Genomic DNA, 17,219 nt, shown 5'->3' with positions numbered 1-17,219 from the left:
GACTAATATATATTATATAATATATAAGGTTAGACTACCTGTGAGATTTAACTCAAACTATAACCATTTAAATGTGTTAAGATTTCATTTCTTAAGTATATACAGAAGTGTACAACATGTTAAGACAAGATGAACTCCAGTACATATACCACACCCTCCCCTCCAGGTTAAAAAGACTAGATTGGTAATAAAACTCCTTGAATTTAATGGGTTACATATTCAAATTATAATTTCTGAAATATGTAAAAGCTCTGAGGTAATGTTTTGAACAGTTCCTAAGAGGCTCCTAATATAATGACTGACTTGTGTCAGTTAATTAATCCCCAGAAGCCTTTGTACCCCCACGGGCAGACGCTACGGACCAATCTCAATGAAGACACCAGCCGGGTCCTGAGGACACACCACCTCACGTAGGGAGCTGGGAGAAAGGGCTGCAAGAGGATGTACACGCTGCCCTCCAAAATCACTCAATTTTGTGTACTGTACTAGTACACTGAGCCAATTCTGATACGTTTTCAACTTACTTTCAACAGTTTCCCAGGCAGATTAGCATATTCTCTGCACATAATGGTTTTGGTCTATTTTCCTGTAGCTGGCAATTTCTACTTATTTGCTTCTCTTTCCTGACTGGCTTACTCACTAGAACTGAGGAATTACCATTGGATTGGCGAATGAGTACGAACATACATAAAGCACCAGAACACTAACTGAAATACAGAAGGGGGTGATCCATGCCTTTGCCATGACATTTTAAAATTCTCTTGAAGACGCTGTCATGAATTGCTTATCTCAGTGAGATCACACGGGACTGCTGGCGACTATGCTGTAACCGACAACGTGTCCTACTCCCCAAGTGTAGTATTACCTTCTAAGGAGGGTTTGATCCATGGAGATACAAAAGCTAGGCCCTCACCATAAAAAATTTATATAAAAATACCAGAAGGCAATAAAAAGGCTAAAAATAAGTTATAAAGAAATCCTTAAAAGCATTTTTACTTGAAATAAACATGGCCCCAGAAAGTAAATTTAAAGAGAAAGGAAACCTCTTAATTCCAGAACAGTCCTGGTTTTAAACAATGGAAATCACACTGTAATCAGCTCACTGTTGGGACATTATCGTGGTAGCTACAGCTTGGAGATAAAACGCCAAGGTCGAAATCCCTACTCCAATGATCAGCTACGTCACCGACCTCCACAATGACTCAGCAGATTCCTCATGTGTAACACGGTGATAATACTACCTTGTTCATAAGGTTATAGAAAACGTTAGATAAGACAGGGCATGTAACTGTGTCACTTCTGTGATTTTTACTGATTCAGTCTGCTCTGAATTCCTCCCTCTCCACTATTAAACATTGGGAGTAAGATTTAAATGGACAATCAAAAGCAAGAGTGTCCTTTTTTGGTGTACAATTCCATGAACTTTAACATGGGTGGAGATGAGTGTGGCCATCAGCACAGTCAAGCTACTGAAGGACAGTCCAGGGGTTCCCCGTTTCTGGTGAGTGTGTTAGAGATGCAGTCAATATTTGTGTACAGGTTTGTGTGTGAACCTAAGTTTTTAATTCATTTGAGTAAATACCTAGGAGTGGCCACTTAACACATTTTGAACACTAAATAAAAATTTTAAATTTTACTTCTTGAGTATAACTAATATTTCAGTATGAGCATTTTCAGAAACATCAGGTTCATAATGAAAGATAACAGCAAAATGATCTCATTTTTCAGGAATGAGTCCTTTACATAAGATACACCAATGTACTTTAAGACCAAAATGATATTGAGAAGGAATACTAATAAAAACATACTATGGGGAAAAAAAACAAAAAAAAATCCCACCAGAATGATTCAAATGCTCTATCTGAAATTCCACTAGAAACTAAGGAACCAAAGGACATGGCAAAGCAAAGGTCAACTCCAAGTAGAAAGCCTGTGATCTCCCCATGAGCTGCCCTCAGGAAAACGAAGACTCCGCACAGTGATTTCTCAGAACAGGGAAAGTAGCTGAATTTCCCCAGCTATACTAGCTATACCAGTATGCAAACAGTTCCTCTAGGTCAGGACTATGAGAACTTATCTCATCAGTGGCGTTTACTGAAAGTACGTGCTGTGTGACCGCGACTCTGGCGCAAGGACAGGGCTTATTTCTTCAGTTAGTAAGAGGTCTCAGAGCTGACACCTTTGACAGTGCATTTCTGTGTGCCATTTACCACCACCCGAAATCCTTTCTAATTAATCAATGACAGACCAAAACACTCTATGCATTAACAGCTGTTTCTGTTTTGCAAGCCTATTTATTACCTGCTCTAGCTGCTTCTGAACCATGCTTTGCTGCTCAGTGACGTGCTTGAGCTGCTCTGCGTCCTCTTCTGGAAACTCACGCCCAGCTTTCTTGGCGGTACGTTGTTTAGCTGAAAGGGCCTTCTTGGATTTCCTGTGTGCACCGATTTGTTCTTCAAGATATTTCTGCTGCATCTGAAGAAGCTGTTGGGTCTCCTGAAGCCATTCTTCATACTGTTTACGTTGTGAATCATCTGAGGAAAAAAATTAAAATTCACCTGTGTTAATTTTCTAAAAAGTCCAATATAAGTTACACAAATCCATTTTGTAGGAAACATTTTCATCATGACCTTGTAATAGGTATTTTGAAAACATAGTAGTAAATAACTATATAAAGTATAAGATTTTAGAAAAGTATTTAAGAAAACCAAAGAATGCATGTTCTTAGGACACAGGCTAACTTCATACTTATAAATACTATAAACCCAATCTTTGAAAAGCAAAAGATTTATCTAATGGAACTTTTATCTACTAAACTATCAAATTCTCTAACCCATAAGCTAAACTATATATTGAACTATATCTGTATTTGATTAATTCAACTTTACAGATTTTGAAGAGACAAAGTAAGACATATCCTATTAAGGTCCAGAGCATGGATTAGGTATCATTTCCCATGCTAATTTTCCTAAGTTTATGGGTTTCCCCTATTTCTAAATGGTGAAAGTATGTCTTAAACTATGAGGGGGGGAACCTAGAAAGTTTTAGAAAGGACCAAAATGAAGTCTGTTTTATAGAGGAAATCCGTAAGTTAAAAACATTGGTAATTTTTATGAATTTTGTCATTTATATGTCTATAAATAAGCCATTAATCAAGTAAAATCTTCTCTACTTGTATGACTGTCATTAATATCTCCCCAAATAGTTGTAGCTCTTCATCTTGTAGCAATATTCCTTCTTAATTCTTTAAGGGCACTTTACTTCACTGATGCCAAGTTCAAAAAAAAAAAAGTCACCTTATGGTTGTGAAATTCTATACTTTTTGACTCACTTTAAGACAAAGAAATAAATAAATACAATTCCAAGAAGGACATTCGCTGAAAACTTACATCAATGATAACAGAATATTGTCATACAATAGGAATCCAACCACAGCCAGTGGGCACAATAAAGCCAGAAAAAGCCAGTTGGTTACACTTATTTACTTGTTTTTAATGCAAATATGTATGCAAATTATAATAATTAGTGCAGGGGTAATTTCAAAAGGTCAGACTCTGGGTTTGTTCTTAAACCCAGAAGTTCCAGTACATGTATGAACTTGAAATCTAGTCTACTAAATTTGAAGGGCATTTTTCAGAACAGGCTTTTTCACAAGATTTCAGAAGTTCTGCTTCTGGTAGAATGAGACCTACCGCAAGGAAAGCCTTTCTGGTTTCTGGAACCAGGAGAGCAGAGGTGAGCAAAATGAAAAATAATGGTGAAAAAAAAGTTAGCTAAACAGTCTGAAGATTTCAGAAAGGTTCAGTTTGGGGAGAACTGTAAACGCTATCCTGAACCACCTTGGGACCCCTGAAAGTAACGAGAGAGGATCAATGGCACCCTGCCTCCTTGACTTCACACCATGCTGCTAACCCAGCTCATCTTTCCCTTTGCTGTTCCCATTTAGTGTCCTTGTCACGCAGGCAGACAGTCATTAGAAAAGTGGTTTAATGCTACAGATTGTAAAGCGCCCAATCTATATACAAAAATAGCAGCGACACTGAAGAGGATGGGGAAGGTGATCTTTCTGTATTAAAATATTCACCTCTAACCATAATCATTCATGCACAGAAAAAAAAGCAATGAAATACATGCCTTGAGGAAAAGATGCCTAATAGGGCAGTGATGTTTAATAAAAGATGAGGGCACTTCGACTTAAAATAACACACCTAAACTAACTCCAAGATTTTAAAAGAACACAAATATAGTGCAAACAAGCAATCCCCAGAGAACAGGTAACTAATTAGATTTATACTTACTGACAAAGCCTGGACCAAAATTTGGAGGATTAGGCCTAGAAATCTGATGTGTTATACTGCCATCCTAAAATAAGTAAAATTTACAAATAGGTTTATTCCACATTTCAGTTCAAGGGGAAATAAAACTTTAAAAAAATGAAAAAGAAAAAAAGAAATGGAAAGGGAAAAGAACTTTAATTTCTTATGACATCTTTAAAACTTTCATTTTTATAAAAAGTAGAATGAATTTTGTGGTGACAACCTAATTTCTGAACATTTTAAACTATCTCTGAACTGTTATATTTGCTAGATTTCAGTTGAAAAACAATTATGTTTGAAGTAAGGGGTTATTCATCAGAAATATAATAGTAGTAGGGCAAATCAAATAGTGTTAGTATTATACTTAGCTAAAGATCCATGTAAAACCCCACTTAGCTAAAGATCCATGTAAAACCCCACTTTTTGATGAAATCTACCTGGTTTCTTCTGCAACTAAGACTGAAACATGGGTTCCAGATTTACTAAATTCCACTCCACAACACAAAGTTATTTAAGAACAAAAACGAGTATCTCTAACAGACACAAATAATAAAACAAATATATACTAATTAAAAATGTTACTCTTATTTTCTCATTAAATGTCTTATATCTCCCAGGGAGACCAAACAGCTATCATCTCACAATTCCCTGGCAACAGTCTAATAAACAGAATTAACTTTGAAAAAGCATTTAATGGGTTGTCACAAATTCTGTTAGGTATGAGCTGTATACAATGTAATGACTAAAAATGATACCACTACCCAGAATGCACTACATGTAAACCATATAATACTGCAAAGCAGGTGGTGTAACATTTAACAGATCAGAAAACAGAAGTTAAAAAATTTGCCCAAAGTTGCACAATAAACTCATAGTGGAACTCAGATTATTTTAAAACTCAGCTATGAAGCCTATGCTTTTTCCACTGTGTCAGAAGGTCTCTTTTTTAATCAAACGAATATAATTATCAGCATAATAAATCTGAAGTGTTGTTAACTGGCAGGGCGAAAAAGAAAGTGCCAAGAAGACATAAAGAAAACAGTTAGTTAGCTTTCTCTCTTTCTCCTCCCCTCCCCACCCAGGCAGATACTTGAAAAAAAAAAAAAAAGAAGAAGAAAACACAATATGAAATGAGCAGTTCTACTTTCCTGGATATTGCTTGACACTAAATATTTAAATATTTACACTTTTTAAAGCTGATTATTGTGGACAGTAAATATTTCAAAAACTAAATTATTCCAAGGAATAAACTGTAGAACATGACTATCTGTATCTAAATAAAATGATTATAATCATTATTTCCTACATTTTATAGCATTTTTACATTTAAATGTAATGAATGAATTCTAAAATGCAGGACATGAAAATATCTCTGTGGAGTTGAAAGTAAATAAAAGCAAACCCACAAACCCTAAGCATTCGGCTTCCCTCCAAGTGACCGTCTACCCTTAAATATATAGATCCTTTTCAGAAATTGTCAGTTTTTAAACTTTGTCTTTCCCGTAAAAAATAATAAAATGTCTTTCATTTCTGCTGAGCCGAAAATACTGGTACATCCTGGCAGTGTTCTAGGACTTCTACTAATTTTTGGAAGAGGCCTCACCATAAAGAATAGCGAGAGACACAGGAAAACGTGCACTCTTAAGTGACTAGTTACAAGCAGCAGTACCTGAGTAACTGCCTGTGGAAGGAGAGTCTGGCCATCACCAGTCTGTGTTCCAGTAACCGGCGGGCCCATAAAGGGGAACCTGTGAAAAGGAAGTACTAAGCATCAAACGATAAGCATTTGGAACTAACATTATTTTTAAGTGCTTAACAATTTTCTCTTCCAGGGAAGAAGGAGTAATGGCAGCGTCTTCCTCATCAAAGACATTTACTAAAGCCCCGTCTTTGTGTCCCAGCATCGCCACACAGTTCTGTGAAGTGTGGATTCTTACTACCCTCATTTGACTTCTGATGAAAAGGGAGATTCAGAGAGACTAAGTAACTGTCCCCACAGTGATGAGTGGGACAGCGGTGCCAATGAGGCTGTTCCAGAGGTCCCGCGCTGCTATATGCCTCATTATACCTTAAAATGAACTCAAGCCTTTTAGATGAAAAATATAATGAAGACAATTTTCTTAGAATTTATGTACTAAAACTATTTGTTCCAATCTTTATTTAAAAATAGTTGGTAGCTTACAAAAACTTTTTGCATCCTAAAACAAAAGATGTATCTCAATTAAGAAGTTTCATACTTTTTTTTTTTTTTTTTTTGCTGTACGCGGGCCTCTCACTGCTGTGGCCTCTCCCGGTGCGGAGCACAGGCTCCGGACGCGCGGGCTCAGCGGCCACGGCTCACGGGCCCAGCCGCTCCGCGGCACGTGGGATCCTCCCGGACGGGCAGGCGGACTTCTCAACCACTGCACCACCAGGGAAGCCCCATACATTTTTTTTTTAACATCTTTAACTGGAGTATAATTGCTTTACAATGGTGTGTTAGTTTCTGCTTTGTAACAAAGTGAATCAGTTATACATATACATATGTTCCCATATCTCTTCCCTCTTGCGTCTCCCTCCCTCCCACACTCCCTATCCCACCCCTCCAGGTGGTCACAAAGCACCGAGCTGATCTCCCTGTGCTATGCGGCTGCTTCCCACTAGCTATCTATTTTACGTTTGATAGTGTATATATGTCCATGCCACTCTCTCTTTGCCACAGCTTACCCTTCCCCCTCCCCATATCGTCAAGTCCATTCTCTAGTAGGTCTGTGTCTTTATTCCTGTCTTACCCCTAGGTTCCTCATGACCCTTTTTTCCCCCCTTAGATTCCATATATATGTGTTAGCATACAGTATTTGTTTTTCTCCTTCTGACTTACTTCACTCTGTATGACAGACTCTAGGTCCATCCAACCTCACTACAAATAACTCAATTTCGTTTCTTTTTATGGCTGAGTAATATTCCATTGTATATATGTGCCACATCTTTATCCATTCATCTGTTGATGGAAACTTAGGTTGCTTCCATGCCCTGGCTATATTGTAAATAGAGCTGCAATGAACATTTTGGTACATGACTCTTTTGAATTATGGTTTTCTCAGGGTATATGCCCAGTAGTGGGATTGCTAGGTCGTATGGTAGTTCTATTTGTAGTTTTTTAAGAAACCTCCATATTGTTCTCCATAGTGGCTGTATCTATTTACATTCCCACCAACAGTGCAAGAGTGTTCCCTTTTCTCCACACCCTCTCCAGCAGTTACTGTTTCTAGATTTTTTGATGACGGCCATTCTGACTTCATACATTTTTTTAAATGGATGGCTAGTGGGAAGCAGCCGCATAGCACAGGGAGATCAGCTCGGTGCTTTGTGACCACCTAGGGGGGTGGGATAGGGAGGGTGGGAGGGAGGCTCAAAAGGAGGGGATATGGGGACATATGTATGCATATGGCTGATTCCCTCTGTTGTACAGCAGAAACGAACACAGCATTGTAAAGCATTTATACTCCAATAAAGCTGTGAAAAGCTTTATTGGAAAAGAAAAAAGAGAAAAGAGTTTCATGCATTTTTATATCTAAATGTTAAAGCAAACCAAAAGCTGGTCACTGACCAAGATAAAGTCTATATGGTTCAAAATATCTGGCAAAACGTTACTTACTCTAATTAAAAACTTCACAGAAACATTACTGCTTTGATGAAAACACTGCCCGTAAAATTACCAAATGCGTTAATGTAACAAGATTATATTTTGCAAATGATTTATCAAACACTTTACCTTAATATCTGAGTATTATCAGAATTTGGAACATATGCTTTTTAATTTTTTTACTCAGCTTTTTGATTCATCTGTTACTCGCTGGCTCCACTACAGCCCTGGTGTGGAATAATCTCATAATCCGAAAAGCACTCACTGTCTATCACCCTCAGTCAACTTATGACACCACCTGAAGGAAGGACCGTCACCTCTACTTCGCCAGAGTGCTCAGCAGAAGGGACAACAACACACCCGAGGACTATCGGATCAGTGTGCCTGAGCGATACAGACACGATGCTGAAGGAGCAGCGGTTCGGATTCTCAGCTCCATATTTCAAAGGACGTACAGCATTAAATTTCGCATTCCCTTCTATTTTGACTATGCGCAGCAAACTACAATATTATCAGCAGTACTGTGACTTTGCACCAATAGAACTCGCATTATTTTCATAGCAAAAGTTGTTGCACATTACCTAATAGATCATTTAAGTTCACCATTATTTTGAAATTATGGTAGTAATTAGACCTACTGCCAAATTTATTAATGCATTAGAGAAGCACCATATGCTGTGACTTTTATATTTAAGTTAACTATATTTCAAATATAATTGATTTCCTCTGTAAAACCAATGTTTTTGGTTTTGCATTAAAATATTCTGAGGAAGGCTTCCCCAGTAGCACAGTGGTTGAGAATCCGCCTGCCAATGCAGGGGACACGGGTTCGTGCCCCAGTCCGGGAAGATCCCACATGCCGCAGAGCAACTAAGCTCACGTGCCACAACTACTGAGCCTTGCTCTACAGCCCATGAGCCACGACTACTGAGCCCGCATGCCGCAATTACTGAAGCCTGCACGCCTAGAGCCTGTGCTCCACAATGAGAGAAGTCACTGCAATGAGAAGCCCGCGCACCGCAACGAAGAGTAGCTCCCGATCGCCGCAACTAGAGAAAGCCTGCGTGCAGCAACAAAGACCTGACACAGACATAAATAAATAAATTTAAAAAACAAACAAACAAAATGCTTCTTAACCATTTCCAAAGTATCTCAGCAAAGCACCTTTAAGGATTCCCAATTTATTTGAAAGATCATGTTTATCATAAATTCATGTAGATTTCATATTCAATTCCGTAATCATCCACATTCAACAAGATAATTAAGCTAAATTGAGGCTCTATGCCTACTCTATTGAAAGAGGTTCTCAAACAGCAATACGCAGAAGAATTACCCATGGCGCTCACTAAAACTACAGACACACAAGCACCATCTCCAGATATTCTGATTCAGTAGGTTTGTGGTTGAGTAAATGAACCTGCATTTTCCAAAAAACTACCACATAATTCTGACGATGGGCCATGAGCAAAACTTAAGAAACACCACCTGTGGTTACTTAATACCCCTTAGGAGGTGTAAATACCTAATTTCAGAAATTCAGATACTCAAATAACTCATAATCCTCTCTAATGTATAATTTTCCATTTTTTCTGCTAATAGTGAAAAGGCTTACAAAGTTTCCAAATGTCCTCTGATGGAATACAAAATAGTCACAGGCTGAAATAAACTATCTTTTGTTCTCAGCACAGAACAGTTTAACTTCCATTTTCCTGCTCATCCTCTCACCCTCACCTACTCAGGATGAAGGCACTCTGTCCCATGCGGCTTTAGGTTAGCATTAACTATTCTAAAGGTATTTAAACAGGCACACACTTAAATACTTTGGATTTCCTGCTTAATCAAGTCAATCTTTCAAACCATTCTATGATGTTTCATTATGTTTACCCTGAAACGAATGGAAATTTAATCTTTACATTCGTACTGCATTTTGCATTTGATCATATTCAGCTGACGTCACGACCAGTTGAAAACTTTATTGTTCATTCCGAGAATACAAGTTTTGGGTCACTATATGCTCCTCCCAGTAACCAGTAATAGTTTCCTGTACTTCTTGACGCACAGTGAGAATGAGAAACACCTTCACCCACCTGTTCATCACCATCGGTGGCATGCCCATGCTGTTTTGTGCCATTACTTTATTTATGCCTTTAAGGGCCACCATTTTGGCTTTCATTATAGGATCTGTAATTGCATCAAAATCTAAAGAAGAAATATATTTTAAAGTTACTTATTTCATAGTATTTGGTTCAAGTGACACTAAAAGGTAACATAACTACCACAAACATTATGTAACTTACAGACTCTTATTCCTTATTATTTAATAATCACTATTACAGGTCCTATACCGGGTAAGGAAGGAATTATGAGATGGCAAGAACCTCATCCTAAAATTAATCCCATCTAAGTGATCCACACTTTTAATACGTTAGTACTGTAAGACTCAAAACAAGGTGCTTGTCAAATGTAAGAGAGATTATACCAGTAATCTAAAGCAATGAAATCCCTTCCATGCAAACTTTCACAATTCTAAGCAGAACTGCTTCTTTAGTATTGTTCCACCATGAATGAGAATTTGCAGTTATTACCAATACTAAGGAATTCCACTAAGTTGGTTATTACTCTTTATGAGAAAAATTTATCAATTTCTTACAAGATACATAGGCTACTGACAAAAGACCTCTTTGCATATAAATAAAAAAGAAATGGACCAACATGATGGAATTGGTAATGTATGAAGGACAGAAGGTCAGTTTTACTGTTTAGAAGAAAGCATTCCTTGGACATGTGTCCTTTGATTGCTAATTCTTTCTCTTAGAGGCACTCACTCAGGTATTTTTACTGCACTGCTGTTCTATTGGGGGGGGCGTTCCCCAAATTAGTAAGCTATTGGAAATAAGTTAAAGAGCTTCATATAACCAAAAATAAAAAACAAGCCAAGCATTCATTGTGCATAATAGGACAGTAAGAAGTTTACTCCTAGCAGAGTTCCTTTAAATTCACCTTTTGGTGACTCTGAAAATACATGGTAATAATGGTTAGAAGGCAGGAACTAAAAAAGATTTATTTCTATTGAACAATCCCATAAAAGACAGACTTGAGCAAGTCTGAAACTCAGAGTTTTGAATCTCTTGATGTACCTGGGAGGAATCTAAAACTCTTAACACCACGTTCAATTCAAAGCTGAAGTGGGAACAGAAATACAGCCCTCAGTGCTCTAGTCCACACGTAATGTAATACACAAATCTCGTAAGCATACTGCATCCCACCCCATGCCCACAGGAACTATTTCTGAAACTCCGAGGAATTCCTACCGATATTAGGGAAGAACGGTTCAGACCGCTGACGGATCATGGCTTGCATCTGTCTTTGCTGTTGCTGCTCTTGTCTCTCCTGATCCAAAAGGTCCTGCAGAAGTAGAGGCTGCTCCTCCAGAAGGAGGGGCCTCTCTCTATTCTGCTGGGCGGCCGTCTGAGGCGCCATCAGCTGCTGGGGCCCAGACACGCCACTGGGCGCAGACGGACTTGTCAGAGGCACAGTCTGATTCACAGGCTTTGCGGTTCCAAAACCACGATGCACTGTTGGCTGACCCTGAATAAATCCTGGACTCGCCTGCATACCCTGAGGGAAAGTATGGTTTAATCTAGGGACTACTGTCACATTAGAATTCAACGTATTATCCAAAGCATGACCAGGCGGTGTCATTAGGGGGGGAGGCAAACTTGACACATGACTGGATGGTGAGGCCGGCAAAGTTGGTGGTGGAGACCCCAATGGCCTAACGTCTGAATTATCAGATTTTTCATTAGCAAGTAAACTTGAGAGAACTGGAGTTGATCCAGGTATGCTACAAGAGTTTATCACATCTTCAGCAGGCAGCTGAGTGGACCCACGAGCACTTGTGTTGGAGCCAGCCGTTTCTCGATTAGTTCTTTTCTCAAGTAGATCTGCATCGCAGGACTGCAGAGAAGCCTGTTCCCCACCGTTCCCGTCTGTATGAGCAGGGGCCTGTGGGCAGGGGGCGTCAACAGTGTCTTTACCCTCATCACTTTTCTCACTTTCACATTTGGTTTCCCCTTTAGAATCTGGAGACAGTACTTCTGTTTTAATCTCACTGCTGACAGTGGATTTTTTCCAAGAAGAATGTTTATCAGAAGGAACCACACTTTTGTCATCTTGTTCCTTTTTGGTGGGTTCAACAGATACACACTGATTATCTAACTTATCATCAATTGGAACATTAAGGTCTAGTTCCTCGTTAAACATGCCTTTCTTATCTCCCAGGTCAAGTTCTGGATCTGTATATGCAATGATATCAAATTCTCCTGACCTTAAGAGGTCATCCAGGTTGGGATCATTAGTTTCCAAATTACCTAAAGTATCCAATTCATCTCCCTTGCCATCCTCTGTATCTAGATTTAAATTCTCAAGATCTTCATCATCTAAGTCTTTGACTTCAACTCCCTCGAGGTCTTTAACATCTAGTTCTTTGACAGATGGGTCATCAGAATCAAGCTTTTCTTCAAGACCACCAGAAGACGGGGTGGTTATCTGCAAATTATCAGATGTTGTTTCAGCTGGTGTAGATGTGGACAAAGGGGCCTCTGAAAACTCACCACCTAAGGGGTGGCTCAGAGGTCTCATGACCATAGAAGATGAATGGACAGGGTGGCTTTGCTCTTGCTGAGATGGTGGCACTTGTTCCAAATTTGGATGCACAGGCAGCTGATGAGGGAGACCTTGGGAAGGTCGTCTCATGGGGTCTGTGTGCCTAGGGCCTGGAAAGTCTGGCCGGGGAATGAAGTTTCCATGTCTTGGATGAGAAGGTGCCTCTATAACGTTGCCAGGAGAAGCAGGGAAGGGCATCCGAGGCCTTCCATCAGGGGTCCTGTGCCTCAATTCAATAAATGCTTGGCCCAGTATGTTATGCTGCTGAACTGACAGGCTCTGCGGTGAAAAATGTGGAGGAAGTCCACCTGGATTATTCGTTTGCGAGTTATTTAAAGGCCTGGGCATATCTACAGACATAGATCTTCTCAGCTGTGGAGGAACTCCAGATCCTTGTATTTGTTGAGGAGGTACAAGGAAGCGTTCCTGACTTGACAAGGTACCGTGACTACCTCCTGGAAATCCAAATCTAAAAGAAGACATTAAAAAAGCATATAGTCAATATAAAGTATTATGCTGAATTGAGTTAGGTTGATAAAAAGGAAAAGTTTTAGATTAAATGCAGATACAAAATTAATGTTGCCAGATACAATGACTTAGCAAAAACAAAATAATCACCATTAGCAACTACTTATAAAGTATCTATATGCAAGTAAATGTTTACCAAGTACCCTATAATAAATACCATATCCGAGCTCTAAAGGCATATGATCTAACAGATGACATAGACAAAGACAAAGCAAAGCCACCAAAGCAGATGGAATCAGTTGCTTAGAAATCAACATATACTATTGGAGTTGCAAAGGAGTCCATTTCTTTTTTCTATATTTAGGGAGGCTATGATACGGAGGAAGCGGATTTGGGGGGATGCTTGAATGAAGGCAGAAGGTCTAATGAATTGTACTAGAGAGACTTTATAGGCCTCTGCACATGAGAAAACAAAGGCGTGATGACTGGACAGGTTAACCCATTATTTGCTTGAAAGGAATGAGGACTGGAGGTAGTAAGACAAAGAATGATAGGCATTATCTGCAAAGATTTAGTAAATGAATAAATTATAGAAATACTTTTATTTACATTGTACCTCATTCTAGAAAAAAACTAAAGGTAATTTACAACTAAATATAAAACAGAGCAACAGGCAAAAGTAAGGAGAAAGAAAAAAGGAAAACAAGGGTAAGACTTTAACATGGAGGTAGGTATTAGACTAAAAACTATACCTGATAAAACGAAAAGCATGTTAAAGAAATATTATAATAATATAATACCTTATTATAACTCAGGCCTACATTTGGCTTTGATTGTTCTACTAGCCACTTCAAAGATGAAAACCACCCAACACAAAAAACTCCTACAGGAAAACATCCTTTCAATTTGGAAATTTCCAGAAATATTTACCATGTAAGTTAAAATTAAAAATCTAAGGAGAGAATAATTCTCACTCATCACATCACACGAGGCTGTGAAGGAATATGGCAGTTACATTTTAGAGGTCTGACTGGTAGGATAAACTACATCGCTGTGGCTAGTACGGTCAATATTTAATAACAAAGGGAGTGTTTTTACACTCTGTTGAGTACTGAGGGGTTTAAAGAAAAACCCACGACCTCTCATTAGGGAAAAATAATGTTGATCATATCTCAAAGGGATCAAAAAGTAAAAAACAGCATAAACTTCTTGATTAAGAGTAATTTCAAAGAATACACACACACACACACACACACACACACACACACACACACACACACAGTAAAAAGACACTGAATCCCTTTGCTGTACACCTGGAACTAACACTACATTGTAAATTAACTATAGTACAATTAAAAAATGGTCCCTAACAAAATAATTCCCGTTGTGCATTTCCTTCTATTAGCAATTTAAATCTGGCATGAAACTAAAAGCATTACCTAAATCCATGAGGTCTCATCCCCATACCAGTAACATCAGGAGTATAGGGTCCACGTGGATCTTTTGGGAAAACAGCATATCTAGGTCCTAGAGGAGGGCCAATGGGAGACCTGATGCTCCCAGGATAGGGGGGTGGAGGCCTAGTAAAAGCCTGGCTGACACTCTCCGGCTGCCAGTGCTGCAGGGGCCCCGGATGAGGCACTGGTCCTGGGTCCTGTGACCCCTTCTCCTGTCGACCTGCCAGCTTCTTCTGCTGTTGCTGCTGGAGGATGATTTCACGTAACTTCTGTCGCTGAATGGAAAGAAACGAAAGAATGACCGAGACCTTTTAACTCTCAATGCTTTGGAAACTTGACTATGGTAATGTTTAAAATACCATAATATTTCAAAGTATGATAAAACACTAGTTACACTTAAATATTCAATTGGTTATAAAAAATAAAGTGACGATTTGGGTCCTTTTCCTTGCCATACAACTATCACGAAACTGAACCTTTCATATTTAAGAATTCCCCTACCATCTCATGAAAATTGCAATTAGATAAAAGAATGAGTCCAATTCATCAGTGTTGATTTTACCAACTTCATTTTTCTTCTCTGCAGTATGAGAAATTCTACAGAAAAGATCGACTTCAACAGCTGTATATAAATTACTCAATTTGATAACGTGAATAGCTTTCTCAAATAGTACATTTAAAACATCTGAGAACATTCAACCTGTTTACCTGTCTCAATTTCTCTGTATCTGCTTGAGACATGTTTACAGTGCTCTGCGTATCGGTGACTCCTGAGGTTGGTACAGGTCCGGGAAGCTGGGACACACCGGAGAACTGCTGGCCTTGAGAATTCATGGGCGAGTTGGAAGGTGCGCTGAAGCTCCCCTCTGACCTAGGCCGTGGCTGATCAGCGACATCACGGGCAACCTGACTTGTTCCGAAAGAGTCAGACTGAGACCTCTGAGTCGTGGGAGGCTGATCGTAGGGGTCACGAGGGGCAGATGGGGAGATACGGCTAAAAGTGTCTGAAAGACCAGGTCCAGGTGGCCTGGGTGTTTGGGAACACGCATCAGGTGGCCTTACCAAAGGGCCAGGTAAGGCTGCTCCTCGGTTTTGTGCTGCCTGCAGGAAAGGATCCTGATTTGGCATGAGGACCGGTCTTGTCATCGAGGACCTAGTAAAACCCTCTGAAATCCTGGGCCTCGGTACTGCTGGTGGCTGAGGGTAAGGAACAGAGATTCCCGGTCTCGGCGTCCCAGGCGGGTGACCACGTGCATCAGAGCGTCTCTGATTAGCTGCAGACGTGACAAACAGGTCTGCCTGTGCAGACGGCCTCGGGGTCGGTGGCTGCTGACTGTACGGGTCAATGGTGGGCCGGGGAGTTCCAGGAGGTTGAGAATAGGGGTCTGGATTGGAGCGAGATGTTCCTGGGGGTTGGGGATAGGAATCTACAACAGGACGTGGAGTTCCTGGAGGTTGGGAATATGGGTCCTGAGATGTTGGCCTTGATACGGTTCCAGGCTGGGAAAAAGCCCTTGAAGGATGAGCAAAAGATTCATTCATTGCCGGATGTGGGGTGATGGGAGGCTGGCTGTATGGATCACTCGACTGGTTATGAGAAAAGTTATCTACAGGTCGTGGTGTCAAAGCAGGCCTCTCATAAGGGTCGACAGACAATCGCCTTGGTGCCGGGGACACTGATCCATAAGGGTCCTGGGAGGACGGGGGCGGCTGCATTGGAGCTTTAAAAGGTCCGGGACCACTATCAAGAGGTGCCGGTGTCAACAAGGGTCGAGCATATGGGTCAGGTATCCGTTGTCTTTGAAACGCATCTGCCCTAGGAGATGGTTTAGTAAAGTGGTCATTGGTTCCAGACGCTAGAGGACCTTTTGCAGTTTGTTCAGAAACTACAGGAGACCGGGGTAGGCCTAAGGGTTTGGGAAATGGATCTGCCATCACAGGCCTAGGCGTGTCTGGGGGCTTGGCGTAGGGGTCACTACTTGCCGTGGAGGAAGAACATGAATCTCTGACTGCGGATGGCCCATTTGCTGTTGTCCCGCTCATTTGAGTGGGCCTGGATATGGATGATAAAGGTGCACAGTTTTCCACCAGTGCAGAATTTCTTCTGGAAAAACCATGGCCCCCAGGAGGTGGTCTTGGGGTACCAACCATTTTCGCGTAAGGATCCACTGGAGATGGCGGCCGGGAGTTAGAAGATCCAGGGGAAAACATCTGTGGGGAAGGCGGCTGAGGAGTCTGAGCCTGCGGCAGACTCTCCGGGAGGGAGATGCGGGACGGCGCTGGGGGAGGAGGCGGGGCGTGCGGCTTTACAAACACGTCATCTGATGGCGCGGACGTGGGGGCGCCGGGCAGCGGCTTCGCAAACAGGTCTTTATGGAAGGACGGTGCCGGAGACATACTCCCGTTGCCGGGCTGCGGGGTCAAGGGGCTCTGGACCCCACCGGTCGGCGTGTCGGAGCCAGACCGCCCCAGCAGAGGCTGAGAGCCGAGCTGCTGCTGCTCGCTCTTCGCCTGCTCCAGCTTCTGCGTGGCCTCGATCTTGGCCTGCTGCTTGCTTTTCTGGCGCATTTGCTGTTGGAACAGGAAAGAAAAACAATCACACGGCTAAGGAAGAACATAGCTGTTCGCGGCGCAGCCGGGAACAGCAACAGAAAACTTATTCATTTGATGTCGTCAGTTTCCAGATTG

The 17,219-nt window shown here is 40.7% G+C and overlaps 1 protein-coding gene across 18 annotated transcripts in view; it reads right to left on the bottom strand.

Moving 5' to 3' along the window:
• The window catches only part of KMT2C (lysine methyltransferase 2C), a 289,703-nt gene that overhangs the window by 29,435 nt on the left and 243,049 nt on the right, over nt 1-17,219 (bottom strand). For all 18 annotated transcript variants that reach the window (XR_010842029.1, XM_059074147.2, XM_067041769.1 and 15 more), the window contains 7 exons: nt 15,240-17,102; nt 14,514-14,806; nt 11,253-13,075; nt 10,029-10,140; nt 5,986-6,064; nt 4,299-4,362; nt 2,302-2,534 (listed from right to left, as the gene is read on the bottom strand). Coding sequence is in view for 17 of the 18 variants with exons in the window: in XM_059074147.2 (XP_058930130.1) it covers nt 2,302-2,534; nt 4,299-4,362; nt 5,986-6,064; nt 10,029-10,140; nt 11,253-13,075; nt 14,514-14,806; nt 15,240-17,102 (4,467 nt within the window). In the remaining variant the exon portion in view is untranslated. The remainder of the gene's footprint in view (nt 1-2,301; nt 2,535-4,298; nt 4,363-5,985; nt 6,065-10,028; nt 10,141-11,252; nt 13,076-14,513; nt 14,807-15,239; nt 17,103-17,219) is intronic.

Source organism: Kogia breviceps, chromosome 9, assembly GCF_026419965.1.
Source record: "Kogia breviceps isolate mKogBre1 chromosome 9, mKogBre1 haplotype 1, whole genome shotgun sequence".
Taxonomy (NCBI): Eukaryota; Metazoa; Chordata; class Mammalia; order Artiodactyla; family Physeteridae; genus Kogia; species Kogia breviceps.
This window is presented reverse-complemented; position numbering and strand designations above follow the sequence as displayed.